The sequence below is a fragment of the Cavia porcellus genome, unplaced genomic scaffold, assembly GCF_034190915.1.
Source record: "Cavia porcellus strain 051 isolate PalLab524CR breed Dunkin Hartley unplaced genomic scaffold, mCavPor4.1 scaffold_25, whole genome shotgun sequence".
Classification (NCBI taxonomy): Eukaryota; Metazoa; Chordata; class Mammalia; order Rodentia; family Caviidae; genus Cavia; species Cavia porcellus.
Genome location: NW_026947508.1, coordinates 32,417,002 through 32,438,729, shown reverse-complemented (window position 1 = coordinate 32,438,729; position 21,728 = coordinate 32,417,002). Strand labels below are relative to the sequence as shown.

Here is a 21,728-nt window from a genome sequence, read left to right as displayed (position 1 = left end):
GCCAAAGGTCATGTGAGAGAGGAAATTATAAACATCAGTAGAAATTAATGGAATGTAGACTAAGAAAATACAAAGAATCAGTAAATCAAAGAGTCAGTTCTTTCAAAGATTTAAATAAAATCAGTACACCGTTAGCCAATATTATCAAAAAAGGAAAGCAAAGACTCAAAACCACGCAATTAGGAATGAAAGGGGCAAAGTCACAACAGACCTTGCAGAAATCCAGAAAATCATCTATACTCACTTTGAAAATTCGTATTCTAATGAGATGGAAAATACAGGAGAAATGGACAGATTCCTAGATATATATGAATTACCAAAACTGAATTACGAAGATATAAAAACTCTAAAAAACCCACTATCAATAAATACAATCAAAGATGTAATTAAAAACCTATCAACAAAGAAAAGCCCAGGCCCTGACAGAGTCACTGCTGAATTCTACAAGAAATTCAGTGAAGACCTAACATCATTGCTTCTCAAACTCTTTCATGAAATTGAAAGAGAAGCAATGCTTCCAAATTTATTCCTGGAAGCAAGCATTATCCTGATACCAAAACAAGAGAAAGATCAACCAAAAGAGTATTGACTACAGGCCACTCTCCCAAATGAACACAGATGCAGAAATCCTCAGTAAGAGAATGGCAAACAGAATGCAGCAAATCCAAATAGTTTCACCACAATCAAACAGGGGTCATCATAAAGATCAATCAAAGGTCATCCCATGGATGGTTCAACATATACAAGTCAATAAATGTAATACACCACACTAACAGAGCAAAGGACAAAAGGCACATGATCACCAGGCGTGGTGGCGCATGCCTGTAATCCCAGCACTCAGGAGGCAGAGGCAGGAGGATTACTGCAAGTTCGAGACCAGCCTGGGCTTTGTTACAAAGTGAGCTCAAGGCCAGCCTGAATTGTATAGTGAAACCCTGTCTCAAAACAACCAAAAAAAAAGCATATAATCATCCCAGTTGGTGCAAAAAAAAAAACCATTTGACAAAGCCCAACACGCATTTATGATAAAAACCCTACAGAAGGGGCCAGGGACTTAACTCAATGGTGTAAGCACCTGCACGGTGAGCCTGAGGTTGAGAGTTCGATCCCTGGTACAAAAAACACCCTACAGAAAACTGGAATAGATGGTCTCAAAATCCACTTCTGTGTAGCTCAGTGTAAAGCTCTTGCCGAGCATTCCCCCGAACTCCTTTATTCAATCCTTGGTACAAAAAAACCAAGATTTATTTTGTAAGTGATCTGATGTAAAGACAACTGGCTGAAAGGCAAGAAGGGGGAGACAGATACAGCAAATAAAAAATAGCAAAGGAGTGAAAGAGTTGATCATTACTTCAGGTGTCCAAGAAAAGTGCCTCTTAGAAACTCTAAAGGAAGCAGGGCCTATTGGGAGAGCTGTGAAAGAAGAGAAAGATTTGGTATTAGATCAGATATCTCAAAGCAAAATAACCAACAAAGGGAAAATTCCTTCTTAAATTTGTATTGACTCAACTATGTGATATTGTGAAAAGCAACAGAAAAATTCTCTTTAAAGCTGTATACAATGGAATAATGACTGAAAAACAGTAAAAATCACCATCATTTTAAAGAAAAAAAGCCATCTCCGACAAACCAACAACTAACATCATACTAATTGGATAAAAACTGAAAACTACCACTCTAAAATCAGGAGCAAGACAAGATGTCCACTGTCACCACTCTTATTCAATACAGTTCTAGAAACTTTAACCAGAGCAATTAGACAAGTGAAAGAAATTAAAGGAACAATGAAAGGAAGAAAAACACCAAAACTTGTAGATTTAATAACCAAATTCAGTTGCACAGCTGGATACAAAGTCAACACTATAAATCAATAGTATTTCTGTATACAAATAATAAATTCACTGACAGAGATTAGGGAAACACCTTCAATCTAATGAAGTAAAAGATTTCTAAATTGAAAAGCACAGTACTCTGAAAAAGGAGACTGAAAAGGTTATCAAAAAAACGGAAAGAAATCCCATGCTCTTGAATAAAAAGAACCAACACAGTGAAAATGACCATACTTTCAAAATTGCTATAGAAATTTAATGCAATTCTGATCAAAACACCACTTGCATATCTCACAGAACTGGAGAAAACAATCCTAAAATACATTTGGAACCATAAGAGACCTAGAATAGCAAAGGCAATTCTGGGCAACAAAGGCAAGGTGGGGGAATCATTCCCTGACTTGAAATTATACTATAAAGCTAATGTGATTAAAAATGATATGGTATTGCAGGAAAAAAACAAAACAGACCCAAGGATCAATAGACCACATTAGAAGATGCAGAAGCAACTACAAACATACCCAGCTTCCTTATCTTTGACAAAGGAAACAAACATTTCCACTGCAAGAACAGCCTCTTTAATGAATAATGCTAGAAAAATTGGCTTTGCACATGCTGAAGATTAAAACTTGACCCATATCTTTCACCATGCACTAAAGTAAAAAAATGGATCAAAGATCTAAATATTAAAACAGGAACACTAAAAAAAAAAAAAAAAAAAAACACCATCTTGCACAGCAAGACGAGCCATCAACAGAGTGAAGAGACAATCCATAGTGTGGGAAATAATTTTTATCAGTTGTTCCTCAAAGATTACCTAGGATATATAAAGAACTCAAAAAACCAGACCCTACAATTTAAATAACCAACCCAAAAATAGAGAACTGAAAAGAAAAGACATTGCTCAGATAAAGAAACAGAGGGATTTAGCTCAGCGGCATAAGCGCCTGCCTTGCAAGCAGGCAGTCATGAGTTCGATCCCTGGTACGGATAAAAACGAAAAGGACAAAAAAAAAAAAAAAAAAAAGAAAAAGAAAAGAAAAGAAACAGAAATGGCAAATATATGAAAAAATGTTCAACATCACTGGTCATCCCAAAAATGCAAATTAAAATAATGTTGAGATTCCATCTCACTCCAGAAAGAATAGCTATTATCTAGAAATCAACCAATAGGGCTGGGGATTTAGCTCAGTGGCATAAGCGCCTGCCTTGCAAGCAGGCAGTCGTGAGTTTGATCCCCGGTACCGATAAAAAAGAAAAAGACAAAAAAAAAAAAAAAAAAAAAAATCAACCAATAACAAATGCTGGTGGGGTTACACAGAAAAAGGAACCATTCTCCACTGCTGGTTGAAGTGTATACTGGTGCAACTACTGTGAAAATCAGTAGGGGAGATCTCCCAAAAAACAAAAACTAGAGATTCCATTCCATTCAGCTATTAGCCTTCTTGGTATCTTCCTGAAAGCTTTAAAAACATCATACCACAAGCCAGGCATAGTGACACATGCCTATAATCCCAGCACTCAGGAGGGTGAGGCAGGAGGATCATTATGAGTTGGGGACCAGCCTAGACTACAAAGTGAAATCAAGGCCAGCCTGAACTGCAGAGCCAGACCCTAAAAATATTTTATATATATATATATATATATATATATATATATATATAATCATACCACAGTAATATATGCACACCTATGTTTACAGTGGCACACTTTTTAATCGCCAAATCTTGTAAACAACCCAAATATCTATCAACCAAGGAATGGATAAAGATGTGGGGTTTTTTTTTTTAATACAATGAAACACTATTATACCATAAAGGGGAAACCCGAGACATCTCTAGCTAAATGGATGCACCTTGAGACCATATTCTTAATGTGAAATCAGACATACATGTTTCCATACCACATTGTTTCTCTGGTATGAGAAACAAAGTATAAATAAGGACCAAAAATATAATAAATACTGAAATAAAAAAAATTTTTAAATTAAAAAATATAGCAGATATTGAGAAATGGGAAGAAAATGTTCCAATGTGAAGGGGTGCAAGGGAGGGGAAAGAGGGCGGAAAGAAGGGACAAGAAAAAAATGAGAACAGATTAAAAAAATGGAAACAAAGCTTTTGTCAGTAAGGAGGGGATATAGGGTTGAAAGGAGGGAAGCAGTTGGAGAAAAACAGTATCGAAATAAATCACATACGAGTACCAATTCCAATTCCCTATGATGAATGTTATCATTACGTATTTCTAAAATGTACTAATAAAATTTTTTAAATGCAAAAACTCAAACAATTCCTTCAAGAACTAATTACTCCAATAAAATAGAAATTGACAGTAATCTATATTTCTGGTTCACAAAGGTGGCATCTCTGAATCTAAATGCTATAAATGTCCTGTCAAAATTGGTAAAATTCTGTGTTTCTTCACTTGGCCATATACTGATAGGAAAACAGGAAAGTTGCTTTATGAAAAACTTCTTCAAAATATACAGGCTAAAATTGACATACTGGACACCTATCTTCCATCAAAAGCAATGGTTAAGAGCAGTTACACAGAGGTACTTAATCTTCCCAACTGTTTAACTGCTTATAAGGTAACTATATTTTTTTTCTGACACAGGGTCTTACTATGTAGTTGAGGCTGGCCTTGAACTTATTATGTAGCCCCGGACTGGCCTGGATGGCTGATCCTCCTGTCTCTGCCTCCAGATTGCTAGAATTACAGGTGAGCCCAACTGGTGGCTTGCTTTCAATTTTAAAATAACCCCAAGACAAGGTTCAGGATCACAGAATACTGGATTGAGGCTTTGGTGGGGGGTGGGGAGGATTGGGGATTTAATAGTCTTCTTATTGAACTAATCCTCAACCCTCTTTTTTTAATTTTTGTTTTGAGAGAGAGGCTTGCTAAATTGCCCAGGTTGAACTCAAACTTGTGATTTTTTGCGTCAGCCTCAGAATGCTGAGATTACGTGCATCTGCCCTGGCTGGAATGAGACTGATTCAGATGTGAATTATTATCTATTTACTACTAGAAATTTATATGACAATTAGCTTTAGATTTAGTATTTTCATTTTTCAGTTCCTTTAAAACTGAAATCAAAGCCAGGGATGGTGGCATAAATTTATGTGATACCAGTGCTCAGAAGGCTGAGGCATGTCTACGGCCATACCACCCTGAACGCGCCCGATCTCGTCTGATCTCGGAAGCTAAGCAGGGTCGGGCCTGGTTAGTACTTGGATGGGAGACCGCCTGGAAATATCGGGTGCTGTAGGCTTTAAAAAAAAAAGAAGAAGAAGAAGGCTGAGGCAGGAGGATCACTGCAAGTTACAGGCCAGCCTAGGCTACAGAGTGAGTTCAAGAACCTGTCTCAAAAAACCAAAACAAACAAGCATGATGGCATGTATCTGTAATCCCAGCACTGATGAGCCTGACACAAGAGGGCTGCTGCAAATACAAAGCCAGCCTGGGCTATACAGGGAGGTCAAAGCTATCTTGAACTATATAGTGAGACGCTATCTCAAAAAAAATCAAAATATAGGGCCAAGGATATAGCTCAGTGGCACAGCACCTGCCTAGCAAGTATGAGATGCTGAGTTTAGTTCCCAGTATCACCAGAAAATACTAAGCAGGATTCACCACAAAGAATAAACCAAATAAAGTGAGTGTACAAAACAACTAATATAGCTGAGGATTTAGCTCAGTGGCATAAGCGCCTGCCTGGCAAGCGTGAGGTCATGAGTTTGATCCCTGGTACCAAAAATAAAAATAAAAACCAGATCATACAAAACAACTAATATAAACAAGTAATTTTAGTTCAATTAGTACAGCAGCTTCCAATGGGATTAGTATTTACTGTAGAGTAGTAAATGATAACCCACAAAGTGCAAGAATAAAACACTAATGCTTATATTTTATGAAGTTTTTAAAAATTTCATTTTCTTTATGTATTTCTAGGTTTAATTTGTAATTTATATGATATATTTGTATGACACAAACAAAACAAGCAGGTTTGGTGACCTATCCCTTCTGGAACACTCCGTCTGAAAACTTACAAAGGTCACATGGTAAGAAAATGTTAGCTGCCGGGCGTGCTGGCTCATGCCTGTAATCCCAGCACTTGGGAGGCTGAGGCAGGAGGATCCTTGCAAGTTTCAGACCAGCCTGGGGTACAACATGAGCTCCAGGCCAGCCTAAACTGCATAGTGAGACCCTGCCTCAAAAAGCCAAAAAAAAAAAAAAAAAAAAAGAAAGAAAGAAAGAAAGAAAAGGAAAATGTTAGCTAATTGTAATTTCCCATTTGTCAGCTATGGGTTATATGTCAGCTTCCATATTCTGACACATAAATGATCAATGTCTGATCAACAAATGACTTCACTGAAATTTCTCACAGCCACTAGATGCATCATACATTCTAGTAGCTTCAAATTAGGCTGGGAGTAATTATGCTAGAATTCTTTGGTATAAACTCTACTTTCTTCGGAATCTCAAAAGAGTATAGAATTTCCAGATTACATGCTCATATTCAGTGATTAGACAAAATCTAGTTCTCGGGCTGGGTATTTAGCTCAGCAGCATAAGCACCTGCCTTGCAAGCAGGTGGTCATGAATTCGATCCCCAGTACTGGGGGGGGGGGGGGATCTAGTTCTCATGAGTTTAGTAACATTTAAAAATATTTCTTTAAGGTAGGCATGGTGACACATGCCTGTAGTTCCAAACATTTGAGAGGCTGAGGCAGGAAAATCTCTTCTAGTTCAAGGCCAGCCTGAATTACATAGCAAGACCATGTCTCAAAAAACCAAAAATAAAAAAATGAAAAACCCAAAAATAAATAAATAAGCAAAAATTTAAAACTGAAACAAATGTCACAACCAAAAATTTAAGGAGACCAGAGTTTTAAGCTCAGTGTCAGAAGTGCCTGCTTGTGCCTGCAAGCACAAGATCATGCGTTTGATTCCCTGGTACCAAAAAAAAAAAAAAAAAAAAAAAAGATAGAAACAGACGATGAAGAAAAAATTCAAAATTCTAACTCAAATGAAAAATTACATTACAACGATGCAAATTAACAATGTGATAGCAGTATTTCGCCACTTAAACTGGTAAATAGTAAAAAGCTTAATTAAGACTAGACTGGCAAGGATAAGGGAAATAGAAATTTCCAAATATGATTGCCAAAAACATATATCCCATTTTTTGCACATCTATACCCATCAAAATTTAAAAAACATTCTCAACTCAATAATTTAAAGTACAGAATTTTAAGCTACTGATACAAATAACCAACACTTCATAAAGATATTCTCTGAATCATTTATGATAAAAAAGACCTCAAGTAAATTATTTACAGTACCTACTCATATGTACTGATACAGAAAAACATCCTCAATACAGTAAATTAGAAGTAAGTTGCTATGTTGGTTGTGGTGGTACATGTCTGCAATCTAGGAGGCTGAGACAGGAGGATCGCTACAAGTTCGAAATCAGCTTGGGTTACCAAATAAGCCTGACACCAGCCTGAAGTGCAGAGCAAATCCTATTTCAAAAAGACCCAAGAGGGGGCTAGGGATTTAGCTTAGCAGCACAAGCGCCTGCTTGGCAACTAAGAGGTCATGAGTTTAATCCCTCCCCCAACAACAACAAAAAACAAGTTTCTTTTTTTTTAATTAGGTTAGTCAAGTGAAGCAGTGGGAGTGGAGAAGGAACAAAGAAATCTGTAACTGGTTGTGATCAATTAGTTGTAAACACCACTGCACTGGGACCAGCCACAAGTTAAGTTTCTAAACTGTAGTTGAGTCTTTAAGGCTATATGAGACTTAAAAATGGTTTCCTCAGGGGCTGGGGATTTAGCTCAGTGGCATAAGCGCCTGCCTTGCAAGCAGGCAGTCATGAGTTCGATCCCCGGTACCGATAAAAAAGAAAAAGACAAAAAAAAAAAAAAAAATGGTTTCCTCTGGGAAGTGACTGGAGAAACTAGCAGCAGAAGGGGGCTTCCATTAAAAAAAAATCAATGTAATTTAGTGGAATATTAGGTATTTATTGTATACAGCAAATCTGTATGTATTTAACATGAAAAGTTACCTGTATTAGTAAAACAAGCAAGTTCTTAGTACATATTCTTGAAATCATTTTTCTGAACACTGGTACATGCATGTGTTATCAAAAGGGAAAATTCTGGCTTTGGGAAATTGGTGGAACAGTGAGCAGCTGAGAAACAACCTCTCCAAGTTTGGTGTTCAGACCCTGGAATATAGCAATATGAGAAAGAGAAGGAGGAGACAGGGGGGTCCCATGAACACAGGAAGGATCTAAATTGAGACTTGGAGCCCATGGAGAGAGATAATTCAGGAATTCAGCAAAAATAAAAAAAAAACCAGGGCAGCAGCCCTGCCAGATGGGGAGAAAGAGCAAGGAAGCAACACAGCCTTTGCACCCCATGCGTTGGCAAAGGCCCTTTAGAGAGCGGAGAAACAGCAAGTAATCGAGGTAGTCCCCACACCTTGGCCAGGGAGAACCAGCAAGGAAGCTGTGCAGCCTTCTTGTGTGCTGGTAGAGAAGCAGTAAGAAAGCCTTGCTGCCTCCCTGTGTGCCAGACGAGGCCCTGTTGGCCAGGGAGAACCAGCAAGGAAGAGGCCTCCACCTCCTGCCTCACCCCTCCCCAAAAGCATCTGAATGTGATACAGGCCGAGATGATAATAACTGCAGTAAGAAAGCAAGCTGACATTTAAGTTGTTTGATTTTGCAGCCTGGGTCTGGTAGCCTAAGCAAGTAGAGGATAAGATTATATAATATAGTAATGATTGTGAATTTCCGATTGTCCTATCACTCTTTTGTTTCACTTTACTGTTCTGTTCCACTCCATTTAAAATTAAAGGGAACAATTTTACATGTGTATATTCCCAGACTATTAATGGTTCATCTAGATACAGTATTAGCGTGTAGGGCTGTATGGCAGGAGCGTTCAACTTTTACTCTTTCCTTTTGTATTATTCTAATTTTTTATAATTAGAATATACTCATGAATTACTTGGGCAAGAAAAAAATTAATTTACATAGAAACAATCCTATACATGTTTGTATTTTTCCAAAAATCTGATAAATATACCAACCTTTAAGCAGTTAAGTCTACATAGTACTTTCCCTGGTTTGGTTTTGCACTGAGCAGCATCTCCATACTTTTTTTTTCCCTCTGAAACAGGGCCCAATAAATTGCTGAATTGTCTAGGTTGAACTTTAACTTTCAGTCCATGTGCCTCAGCTTCCCAGAGTGTCAATGTGGACAGTTCGGTTTTATTTTTTTGCTTTGCTTTATTTTGATTCAGACAAGGCTCACCATGTCATCCAGGCTGGGCTTAAACTCACTAAGCAACCTAAACTGGCCTCAAACTCACAACTATCCTTCTGCACCAGCCTCCCAAGACCTGGGATTACAAGCATGTGCTACCACATCCAGCTATTTAAGTGGTCCTAGGTATCCATCTCTAGGCCTGACACATGCATGCCAAAACTTTATGCACTTAATAAGCATGTATTAGTTTGGAGTGACAACAAAAAAATTTATTGCTTTAAATAACAGTAAATCAATCTATTTATATGAATGTGTATCATAAAAATACAATCCCCAAACTAGACCATCCATTTGATCTTGTCTGGTAATAATTCCTGTGTTCACATTAATAAGACATTGTGCTGGCTAATGTGACACACAAGTTATTTCCTTGCGAATAAAAATACTATAAAATCAACCATCAATGCTACAAACTACCATTATCTAAAACAAAAACTAACCAGGCATGGTGGTGCACTCCTATAATCCCAGCACTTGGTAGGCTGAGGCAGAATTGTTTGCAAGTTTGAGACCAACCAAGGCTACAGAGTGAGCCCAAGGCCAGCCTGAACTGCATAGAAAGACCTTGGTCTCAAAAAGACAAAAAAAGGGGCTGGGGATTTAGCTCAGCGGCATAAGCCCCTGCCTTGCAAGCAGGCGGTCGTGAGTTCAATCCCAGGTACAGATAAAAAAAAAAAAAAACACTATACAAGGCATTGGAAAAATCAGACTTAGCACAAATGTGAAGGGAAACAGACAAATTACAATGTTAATTCTCAAACTAGCTATGTTGCAGAAATATAGGTAAATCTGATGAACAAATCTTTAAATTTGAAATATATCCGTAATACAATTCATTCTCGACTTCTTCCAAATATAATGAAACACATTTCATATGGAATATAAAATTTACAAAAAACTTTGGAGGGGAAATTTTTTCATAAAAAGCTCATGGTCAGAACTAAGAACATAGAGCGGGGTGTGGTGGCTCACGCCTGTAATCCCAGCACTGGGGAGGCTGAGGTGGGAGGATATTTGCAAGTTCGAGACCAGCCTGGGCTACAAAGTGAGCTCAAGGCCAGCCTGAACTGCATAGCGAGACCCCATCTCAAAAAAAAGACAAAAAAAAAAAAAAAAAAAAGACCATAAATCAGTGGTAGAGCACTTGCTACATAGTGAGTTCAAGGCCAGCCTAAACTGAACAGACTATCCCAAAAACAAAAACCAAATTACTAATTAATGTATCTTATGTTTAGGATATAAATGGTTATATTGGGGGAAAGAGCATGAACTCTAGTGTCTAAAGGCCTTGCCAATATTAAATAAGTACATGATACTGGAAAAGTTACTTCATTTCTCTGTCCTTAGTTTTCTATCTGTAAAATGAAAATAACATGTCCAATGTGGTGCTACATGTCTGTAATCCTAGTTACCTAAGTGGCCCACAGCACGTGAGGTAGGAGTATAGTAAGTTCAAAGCCAGCCTGGGCAACTTAGTGAGATCACATAACAAATCAAAAAATAAAAAGGAGCCAGGAGTGGTGATGCACACCTGTAATCACAGCACTGGGGAGGCTGAGGCAGGAGGATTGCCATTAGTTCAATGCCAGCCTGGGCTACATAATAAATTCAAGGCCAGCCTGAACTACACTCAGAGACCCTCTCCCTTCACCAAAAAATTTTCATAAGCAAACTGGGGAATAAGGTATCTAGGCTACTTTTAAAGCAAAATACATTTTAGTTTACCAAGCACATTTACTTTACCAATATCTACTCTTAGGTAATCATGTCTTAAAGAACAAAACTTAAGTTTCTGCTAGAAGGAAGCATTAACTGGTTGACCAAAAAAGATCCCAAATTCTCAGTAAAGATGGGTAAGATTTACTTGTCTTAAAGAAGTCTAGTGGAGGACTTAGGGGAAGAAAGAAATAAAGATCATCAAGCTATTCTACATACTCCACACACAAAACAGGCAACACCTTCAAGGCACTTACTTCCATCTGATACAGATCAGATAGGATTCAGTGATACAAGACAGACAAAGCAAGGAGGGGGAAGGAGACTGGGAAAGGTTATTTTACATAAGACAGTCACAGAAGGCTTTTGGGAGAGGGAATAAAGTGTCTAGATCTATGTTAAAAACAAAGTATGTTTTAGTTTATCAATGTCTTTGCAGTCTTGCAATAAAAGGTGCGTTCTACTAGAACACCAGTACTGGGGATGGAACCCAGGCCTTTTTTTTTTTTTTTTTTGTCTTTTTTGAGACGGGGTCTTGCTATACAGTTCAAGCTGGCCTTGAGCTCACTTTGTAGCCCAGGCTGGTCTCACAACGATCCCCCCACTTCAGCCTCAGGCGTGAGCCATCACGCCCAGCAGAATCCAGGCTTTTATACTGATCTACATCTCCTGCTTTTCGTTTTTTCTTTCCCTCCCTCATTTCCTTCCTTCCCACGTTCCTTTCTTCCTTTTTGCATTTCCCTCCCTCCCTCCCTTTGTTTTTTTTTTAAAGACATCATCTCCCTAAGTTGCCCAGGCAAGGTCTGAACCTAGATTCTCCCTCTGGGTCTCAGCCTCCTGGAGTACCTGATTTACAGATGTTGTGTTGATGCACAGGAAGAAACCAAAATCAACATGGGGAATGGTGGTACACATTAAAAGACAGGACCCATAGTTTGCAATACTTTGCAATTTACATTTTTACTGTATTTTGGTCATATGTACTGCAAAGCTAGCTTGTACTATGATTACTATTTGTCATATAGTTTCTATTTGGGCATTTCCCAAGATAAGGCAGCACAATAAGAGGTGCTGACGCATTAAAGAATTCTTTAAGATATATTAAAGAATTCTTTAAGATATATTAAAGAAGTCCAAGATTCTTCATAGTTATCATTCTTAAGGAGTTAGGAAGACTGATCCTCCCCATCCTAAAATCTAACAATGGTCCAATTTGGCAGCTAACTCTTCACCAATACTATCCCGGCCCCCATTTCTCTTTCCATGAATACTACTCCTCAATGCACACATGTAAATGTATACATTATTGTATCCCCATCCTATTCCTTTACACCAGTGATGGTGACCCTTTTAGAGCTTTCAATAATAATAAATAGCTGAGGCACATATGCCATAAATTCACCACCACTGCTTCATAATATCTCCTATGGTAAAATGATTGTCTACATACTAGATTTTTACATTAGATGTTCTTATTTAATAGTCAGTCATCTTTATTTTGGTGAATTCTGATCCCAGAGCCTGTGCATACTAAGCAAGTGCTCTACACTAAGATACACCACCGGCTAGGTATTCTTTTTTTTTTTTTTTTTTTTTTTTTGTCTTTTTCTTTTTTATTGGTACCAGGAATCGAACTCACGACCACACATTTGCAAGGCAGGTGCTTATGCTGCTGAGCTAAATCCCCAGGCCCCTAGGTATTCTTTTTGAGCAATCACCTTGTGTGTATTATACAGCCCCTTGTGTGTATCATACAATATCACTCACTCAATAAGTTAGTTTTATATGCCAGGAATTGTTAATTGACAGGCAAAATGTATACAAAAGAGAATAAATAGTATCTCTGCTTTTGCTGCCTTGCTAGTCAATACAAGAGTCAAACATGGAACAAATATTTAGGCATCATGCTGATGGACAGAATGCTAATAAAAAAAAATACCAAAAAAAAAAAAAAAAAAAAAAACCACACACACCTAATCTGTTTGTTGAAATCAAAAAGCATTCTGAAAGACCACAATAACTGAGCCAGGTTTTGGGGGTTTTGTTTTTTGTTTGTTTGATACCAAGGATCGAACTCTGGAACTCGTGCTTTCCAGGCAGACGTTTACACCGCTAGGCTAAATCCCCAACATGAGCCAGGTTTTTAAAGGATCAATGGGCAAGTGGAAAAGGCAAGATCCTAGAGTTAATCAGGCAGAGAGAGAGATGGAGAATTCTGAAAACTGACAAAAACAAAGATGGAAAAGTAAGGGGATAGATTCTAAAAGGCATAGTATGCCTGCCTTGGTATCTTGCCTTTAGAAAAAGAAACTATCGTACTGAACTTTTTCAGAACAAAGAGATGAAGACGATTGTATTTACAATTCAGAAAGATTGTGATCTGCAAACAGGCCAGTCAGAAGGCAAGAGGAATTAATGAAGAGGATGCTCCAAGAGGTGGAAGTCTGAACTAAGGAGACAGCAAGAAGTAACAGATTAACTATACATACAGTATTAAACACAAAAATACCAAACAAAAGAAAACCTGTCTGGTGAATTCAGGGTAAGCTTTGTGGGGAAGACATTTGCACTGAGTCCTAAATAAGAAAATTTTGCTGTATAAAAACTGAGAGAAAATGCTACAACAGGATAATGAAAGGAAAAGAGAAGAATCCTGGATGACCTGATTTTTTAATACTGGGGACTGAACTCATGAGCTCCCACTTGCCAGGCAAGTGCTTGTGCCACTGAGCTAAATCTCCAGCCCTATAACCTGAGATCTTGTTGAAGTAGTAATTCTATCCATATGGAAAGCAGCTAGTTGGCAAACATTTAATGAAAACCTTAATGCCTTGGCTGTTAAATAAAAATTAAAATAATCTTTCCCAAAATACACTTGTAAATTTTTTCATCTCAGGAAAAATTTGCATTACATGAATACCTGTTACTGGTTTGGTCCATGGACTCCAAGTAGAAAACTCTGGAATGCAAGAAAGAATAGAATTGGGGCACTGTGACTGTTGAGTGAGAGGTGAAAAACAAGCCTGGGCCAAGGTTTCATAGATTGCCTTTTAGTCCTCAGAGAACAGTTTCCATTATCATTCCATTTGCAAATGAGCAAACCAAGGTTTAAAGACAATACTATCTTCAGTTATGATGGCATGCCTATGTAATCCTAGCCCTGAGGCTGAGGCAGGAAGATCACCTAAATTCAAGGCCAGGCTGGGATACACAGCCACACCTTGTCTCAGTAAAAGAAAATAACGTGCACAACATCATAGAACTTAAAATGATGAATCCCTCTTTTTCTGTGGTTTCAGTTACCAGTGGTCAACTGCAGTCTGAAAATATTAAATGGGAAATTCCTGAAATAAACAATCAATGTATTAAGTTTCAAATTGCAACCGAGCCTGGTGGCTCATGCCTGTAATTCCAGCACTAAGGAGGCTGAGGCAGAAGGATTCTTTTGAGTTTGAGACCAGCCTAGGCTACAAAGTGAGTTCAAGGCCAGCCTGAACTACATAAAAAGAGCCTGCTTTTAAGAAAAAAAAAAAGTTTTAAATTGCGCACCATTGTGGGTAAATGTCATTCAGCTCTGTCCTATCTAAGACCTAAATTATCTGTCTAGTGTGTTCAACTAGTAGGGAGTACTCTCCCATGAATCACTTTAGTAGCCAGCTTAGTTAACACACCGTTTTATGCCCAAGTAACCCTTCTGAGTAGACTAAGGTAAAGCTACAGTGCCTTCTTCTTTCCCTTCACTTAATCTCATCTCCTAGGTATTAGATCTCACATCATCACAAGAAGAGAATAGCACAATAACATACTATAAAAAAGAAAGAGAGCTGGAGATTTAGCTCAGCGGCATAAGTGCCTGCCTTGCAAGCACGAGGTCATGAGTTCCATGCCCGGTACCAATAAAAAAAAAAAAAAACGGAAAGACAAACCATACTCAAACTGTCTGATTTTATCAATACTTATTTTTATTTCTTACTGTGCCTAATTAATAAACTATTGCCAAGTATCAGGAAAAAAACCCAGTTATATAGAGCTTGGAACGTAAGCAGTTTTAGCCATCTTTAAAGGTCTTGGAATGTATCTCCTATGTGCAAAGAAGGGTATTGTTATATGCTTATTTGAATCACAGCCCAAGTAATCAATAATCCAAAAAATATAGGCAGTATTTAGTTATTTCAACCATTAAAAATCTGACAGTCTCACTGGGCATGGTGGTCCACATCTGTAATTCCAGCACTTGGGAGGCTGAGGCAGGAGGATCCTTGAGTTGAAGCCAGCCTGGACTATATAAGTGAGTTCAAGGCCAGCCTGTACTACATAGCAAGACCCTGTCTCAACAAAAAAAAAAAACAAAACAAAATATTCTATCAGTCTCATAAAATTCCTGGTATTTTGTTAATGAAGTTTATTTCGGGTCTTAAAATTGTGTCACAAATAGAGCTACCAGTTATAAAACATTCAGAATCTTAGTTTCCTGAGTATTTTATAGCAAAAATTTGAAAAGATATAAATTTTTCAGCAAAATAAATGATGACTTTTTGCTTGTCTTCTGACACAGGCTCTCTGTAGTTTAGGTTGGCCTGGAACTCAAGTTTATAGGCATGTGCCACCACACCTGGCAAAGTACCATTTTCTTGGTAAATATCACTTCTGTAGTTTTATTTTATCATCTTCACAAACCTAAGGAAACTGCTGAAAATATGCTTAGAATGATTTATGTTTCTCTACCCACTCATATATTCCTTTATTTTTTCAGTTAGTTTAATTCCAAACATGGAGCTATTTTTAAGTACTGCAAGAGACTACAAAATACAGTCCTAATACATCACAAAACAAATCTATTTGATATAGTCTTTTTTAGTCAACAGGTTCAACTTTTTTTAGGGGCAGGAAGAATAAGGAATAAACCTAAAACCTTTGCACTGAACTAAATCCACAGCCCTTTCTAATTTTTTTCCATTCTGAGGTAGGGTCTCGCTCAGTCACTAACTTGCTTAGGCTTAGCTTGAACATAAAATCCTATTTCAAGCCTCCCGGAATGCTGGAGAGACAGAAATGTAGGACTATCTTCTGCTCCAGGACATTTCTAACTAACCACCTGATGAAGATGCATTTGTAGGCCAGATGTGGTGGCACACCCCTGTAATCCCAGCACAGAGGAGGCTGAAGTAAATTCAAGGCCAGGCTGAAATGCATAGTGAAAACCTGTCTCCAAAAGATTTTTTAAAAAAGCAGGGCATCAAGCCGAGCGTGGTGGCTCACGCCTGTAATCCCAGCACTCGGGAGGCTGAGGTGGGAAGATCGTTGTGAGTTTGAGACCAGCCTGGGCTACAAAGTGAGCTCAAGGTCAGCCTGAACTGCATAGCAAGACCCCGTCTCAAAAAGAGAACTGCATAGCGAGACCCCGTTTCAAAAAGACAAAAAAAAAAAAAAAAAAAGCAGGGCATGGTGGCACACTCCTGTAATCCCTGCATTCCCAGGAGGCTGATTCGAGACCAACCAGGGCTATAAAATGAGCACAAGGTCAGCCTGCACTGCATAGTGAAACTCTGCCTCAAAAAGACAAAAAAACAAAAACCCTATTTTATTACTGTTTAAACAAAGACCAGAGTTGGGTGTGGTGATGCACACCTGTAATCCCAGCATTTGAGAGGTTGATGCAAGAGAGGGCTACAACTTGACCAGCCTGGGCTAAATACTCTATAGTTAAAGGCCAACCTACACTGCATAGTTAGACTGTGTTAAAGAAATTTTTTTCAGTATTAACTTTCTCTACCTACAATATGCCCTGAGCTTCCCACCTCTAGCACTATGTCACACAATTGGTGTTTAAGTAAATGAATAGACCTTATTCTGCCTTTCAAATGCAAAACCTAAAGCTATTTAACTAACTTGATTAATGTGTGACAATTTTCCTCCTTCATAAAATTTTACATTTTTTTTTTTTCTGGGTCTGGTGATTAAGAACACAGCTGGTTCTGTCTGGGCTACTGGAAACAATGTAACAAAGTATTGTCAGATTTTGGTAAAAGTTGTACACAAACTTTCTGTTCTATTGTTTGTGTTAAATATTGTAAGATAAAGGTTAGAAAACAAGATATATCAATCCCCCTAACAAAAAGAAAACAAGATATAGCTTTGCAGTCATAGTTTGTCCAAGGTTATTAGCTATGAAACAGCAGAGTCATAATTAGGACCTAACTTCTCCCACTCCAGTGTGCTTTCTATTACAGTCTAATGTAAAAGGAACACCTGCTCTTACTAGTTCAAAAAATGTTTTTGGGAAAACTTCAAGGGGGAAAAAACTCATAAAAAATTATCAAAATATTTTCTTTTAAAAATCTTCATGTTTTCATGTCTCCAGGTGTTACTAATACTCACAACATTAAATAAAGTTGGAGCTATAACTAGACATAAAACAGTATATGTATGGAATTTCTTGACAAGTTTGTTTTTCTTGGAGGAAGACAATTCCAGCTGAGAAGCTTCACTGAAAATCCACAGTTGTCTTCCCACCCCAATCCCTCTGCAATTAGCTTCATCTTCTCCCATAACACCCCCATCCCCCCTCGCACCTCTACCTTTGGCACTGAAATGCTGTTCCCCCCAGACCTCCACTTGGCTCACTTTCATCCTTTCAGCCACAGAGTCTGGCCTATTCAAAGTGGCCTCCTCCTAGTTCTAAGCATATATTACAATCTACAATTAACCTTTTTAAAAATTTATTGTTACTAGTTAACTGTCTTTCCCACTGGGATGTCTTGTGAGAGCTCTCTCACCACTGTTTACATACCACTTCCTTTTCTATCACTACCAAAACTGCATTGGAAACACTGTCATTTCTACAATAGTTATCACTGTAAACTCATCAAGGGGAAGTACAGTGTCTCATTTCTATTTGCTCAGCACTTCATATAAGTGCTCAGCATCATTGTAAAGGGCCAGGCGTGGTGGTGGTACAGGCCTATAATCCATCACTCGGGAGGCCAAGGCAAGCGGTTCATCACAAGTTAGAGGCTTGGCTGGTCAGGGTGGACTACATAGTAAGAAACTGTCTCAAAAAACAAAACAAAAAGTTGTAAAGTTAAAGTATTAAATAAGTAAGATCATTAATAGTAAGGAAGCAAAGAATGATTTCACCTCCACTTATAACGGCAGAGAAATGCAACTTACACACTCCAAAGTTAAAGTTAATGCAATCTACGAAAAGATTAGTAAGGACAATTCCACCTAAGTAGATGAGGTCCTTCTGGCTCACTAAAACAAATCAACTTTTGATTCTGCTCCGAACTGATAGAACAGATTGTCCCCACCCCACCTCAAATTATAACTTTGGGGCTCCACAATTTATTCAACTTACACTCAACGGCTCATTAAGAGCACAAGCGCCAATATACGATTATTTTATACTCCCTGAGGCATGCCAGGTGAGGAGCAGAGGGGTGACTGTGTAACCTGATAGAACAAACATCAGAAGTAGAAATAACAGCAAACACTTCCATTTGTAAAAGACTTACAAATGTAAGAAAACTCTCGGTGACCGTAGAGATTAAACTAGATACGTGCAATGAATATATAACCATAGGCTAGGATCCACTATGGCACAGAAATGATTGATTACACGACTGCCCTAAGAGGCCACACGGTACATATCTTTGCCGATCCTCTTCTACGCAAAGACTAATCGCCAACACAAAGCTCACTAGCCTCTTTCCTGATAGCACAATCCTCAAATAGATACAAAACAGGTTAAACAACAGCACAAACATATCCCCCACAAACGGGCAAAACATCCAAACGGCTCCTCAATTCCTAACCAGGAAGCCCTAACCGTCTTTCGACGCCACCTGTCACACCTTTCAGGGGCCAGCTGACTCCAAAGGTTAAGTGTGGCCCCAAATCCTCTTCCTAAGTTATTTAAAAACAAACAAACAAAAACCCTGGGTTTTGTTCCACTTCGGAGATCCGTACTCAAAAAAAGCAATCTACAGTAGAAACAAGCAATCAATCCCTAGGGGAGCCGTGGCCTTAAGCACTAGGCCAGGACACAGGCAACGGCGACAGGGCATTGCCCTTCCAGGGAGCCGCCGGCGCTCTCCCGGCTCAGTCCGGCCCAGCGAAACCCGCCCCATCAGTGGCCAAAGTCGGGCTGGGGCGGAGGGGGGCTAGCGGTGGAGCTTCGGAGCTGGGCCTTCCCGGCACGGGGGCGCGGCGCGACACGGGGGTGGTGTCGTTCAGTCCAGCCTAGGCGGCTGCAACACATCGGAAGCCTCTTCCCCCGGCCTCCTTACCCTGCCACCCTGCCACCCTGAGCCAGCCAGGCAGTCCCTCACCTGGCAGAAGCTCCGGCAGTAGTTCAAAGATGAGATCTCCGACACCTCCTGCTCTCTCAGCTGTGTCTCCAGCTGCCACAGACACGGTCGTAAGCCCGGGACTCCCGCAGCCGGAGATGCAGGGCGATGACCCCGAGCCATGGACTCAGTCTCGGCTCCGTCTCCGGTTCCCGCTACCGCCGGAGCCTCACCCCCAGCCCCGGCAGCGGCGGCGGCGGCGTCTCCCTTTCCGTCCGCCATCTTCCCACGGCCCAGCAGCGCGTAGGCAACCGAGCCACGTGACTCGCCCCCGGCCCCGCCCCCGGTCGCCCGAGCGCGGTGACGCTAGTCTTGGCGACGCAGGCGCTCGCCTGATCCCGTCACTGGGGCGCCGAGTGCTGCTAGCCTCCGCAGTAACCGCCCTAGCGACAGCCTAGCAACAGCTGGTCAGGGGCTCCGGCCCAGTTAGGTTTCTTCTGGCCCCTGGAAGTCAGGGAGTCACCAAGTCACGAGGTCACAGAGTCACGGGGTCGGAAATGCCAATAAACAATTTAGGTGGGAGGAAAGTGACAAGTGAGCTGTGAGCTGCAGAATGAGCGAAAAGTAGCCGAGAGGAGCCTAAAGAAAAAGCATCCCTGCTTGAGGAAAACTAAAAATCACAGGTTGTGAGGACGAAATGAAAGCCAGCTCTAAGGGGAGTGGCCTTATGACAGAGAGGGCGTTACAAATCACTGGGGAAAGGATAAACGTCCATAAGTGGCTCTGAGGCTTTTTTTTTTTTAAGCGAATTTTATTTCTACTTCAAAGTATGTAAAGCTTAGCTGGGTGTGGTAATTGACGCCTGTAATCCCAGCAGTTGGGAGACTGAGGCAGGAGGATCGTTGTGAGTTCGAGGCCAGCCTGGGCTGCAAACTGAGTTTAACACCGGCCTGAACTGTGTAGTGAAACCCTGTTTCAAAAAGACCAAAAAAAAAAAAAAAAAAGCAAAGCTTAAATGGACTAAAGAACCCCAAAGTATGAGAGAGACAGAGAAAAAAGTGTTGCTTGAGTGCAGGAAATCGGTGCAAAACTCATGGAACTTGCTTAAGAATAACAGTACCAGTCAGGCAGAGTGGTGCACACTCGTAATCCCAGCACTTTGGAGGCTGAGGCAGGAGGATCCCAGCGAGTTCAAGGCCATCCTGGGCTATAGTGAGTCCAGAGTCAGCCTGGACTACACAGCAAGACTCGTGTCTCAAAAAACAACACAACACAAAACAAGAGAATAGCAGTACCAAGATATGGAGAGAACAAGTGTTTGCCATCACATCCATCACAAGTTTAGCTACTTTTTAAATTTTTCTTATTTTGAGGGGGAGCTTTTTTGAAACAAGGTCTCACTTATGTAGCCCAGGCTTGCCTCAGGCTCACAGCAACCAGCCTGCTTCAGGCTCTCTAGAGCTGGGATTACAGATGTATGCCACTGCACCCATTTTAGGCTAGAATTCCTGACCTACAAATTCAAGAATTTGATTCTATCCTTTTACCTAGTTGGGGATTAAATCACAAGAGTCCAGTTTATTAATTTAACCTGAGAAATATAATGTCATTCTTACAAAATTAGCAACAGAAGTTTGCTTAGAGAAGAGTCAGCAGAGGATCGCTTCAGTGAAATAAATCAGACACACGTGTAAATATCGCATTGTTTCTCTGGTGTGAGAAACTGAGTGTAAATCAGAACCAAGTTGTCTAACAGATGTGTGTTGTGAGAAGGGAATGCTCAAATAGGAAGGGGAAAGGAGAAGAAAAAGGAAGAAGGGAAAGAAAGGAAAAGTAAAAAAAAAAAAAAGGAAACATCTTTTGTAAATGGGAAGGGAAGGAGGGTTGAAGATAGGACAGGAATAGGAAAAAGGAAATTGTATCATGTATAGGTACAAACTCTCTGTGATATATAATGTGATATATATATATAAATGTGATATATATATAAATATAGATACAGTTAGATATTACTGTGATATATATATCTTAATGTGATATATATATATAAATATAGATAGATACAGTTAGATATTACTGATAAAATAAAATATTACTGATTGGAAAAAAATTAGTGTAAAGCAAAAAAACTGAAAGCATCATCATGCCCACACCCAGGCTTTTAAAATGTTTTCTAGTCTCTCTTTCTCTTCCTCAAATCTTACCAGGGTAGGTTTTAAATCCTATCAGGTGTTTTTTGTTTGTTTCCTTGAGACAAGGTCTCATTATGTTGCCCAGGCTGGCCTTGAACTCACAGGCAATCCTTCTGCCTCAGCCTCCTAAGTGCTGGAATTATACCCTAAATCCTATCAAGTTGTCCTCAGAAATTTTCTTCTAGCTCTTTTCTCTTCACCGTTTCTACTTATTTAGACTTTTGGTATAAAAACATATAAATAATACCACATAACTTATTTTTTTGGTACCAGGAATGAAACTCAGGGCCTCACCTCACACTGAGCTACATCCCCAGAACCCCACATAATTTCTAAAAAGAGTTTGAGAGATGAAAGTAGCTG

The 21,728-nt window shown here is 39.5% G+C and overlaps 1 protein-coding gene and 1 non-coding gene across 4 annotated transcripts in view; one reads left to right on the top strand and one right to left on the bottom strand.

Annotated features, from left to right (window-relative positions):
• Rlf (RLF zinc finger) overlaps positions 1-21,728 on the bottom strand; it is a 125,775-nt gene that overhangs the window by 67,707 nt on the left and 36,340 nt on the right. For 2 of the 3 annotated variants that reach the window (XM_003462277.5, XM_063236170.1), the window contains exon 1: positions 19,216-19,486. The exons of the other annotated variant lie outside the window; for it this stretch is intronic. In XM_003462277.5, the coding sequence (XP_003462325.1) occupies positions 19,216-19,455 (240 nt within the window). In that variant the 5' untranslated portion in view covers positions 19,456-19,486. Of the gene's footprint in view, positions 1-19,215; positions 19,487-21,728 lie in introns of those variants that run through there. 3 annotated transcript variants of the gene reach the window in all.
• Positions 4,982-5,100, top strand: LOC111754141 (5S ribosomal RNA). The gene has a single exon (XR_002788855.1). It is a non-coding gene; the product is annotated as a 5S ribosomal RNA (ribosomal RNA).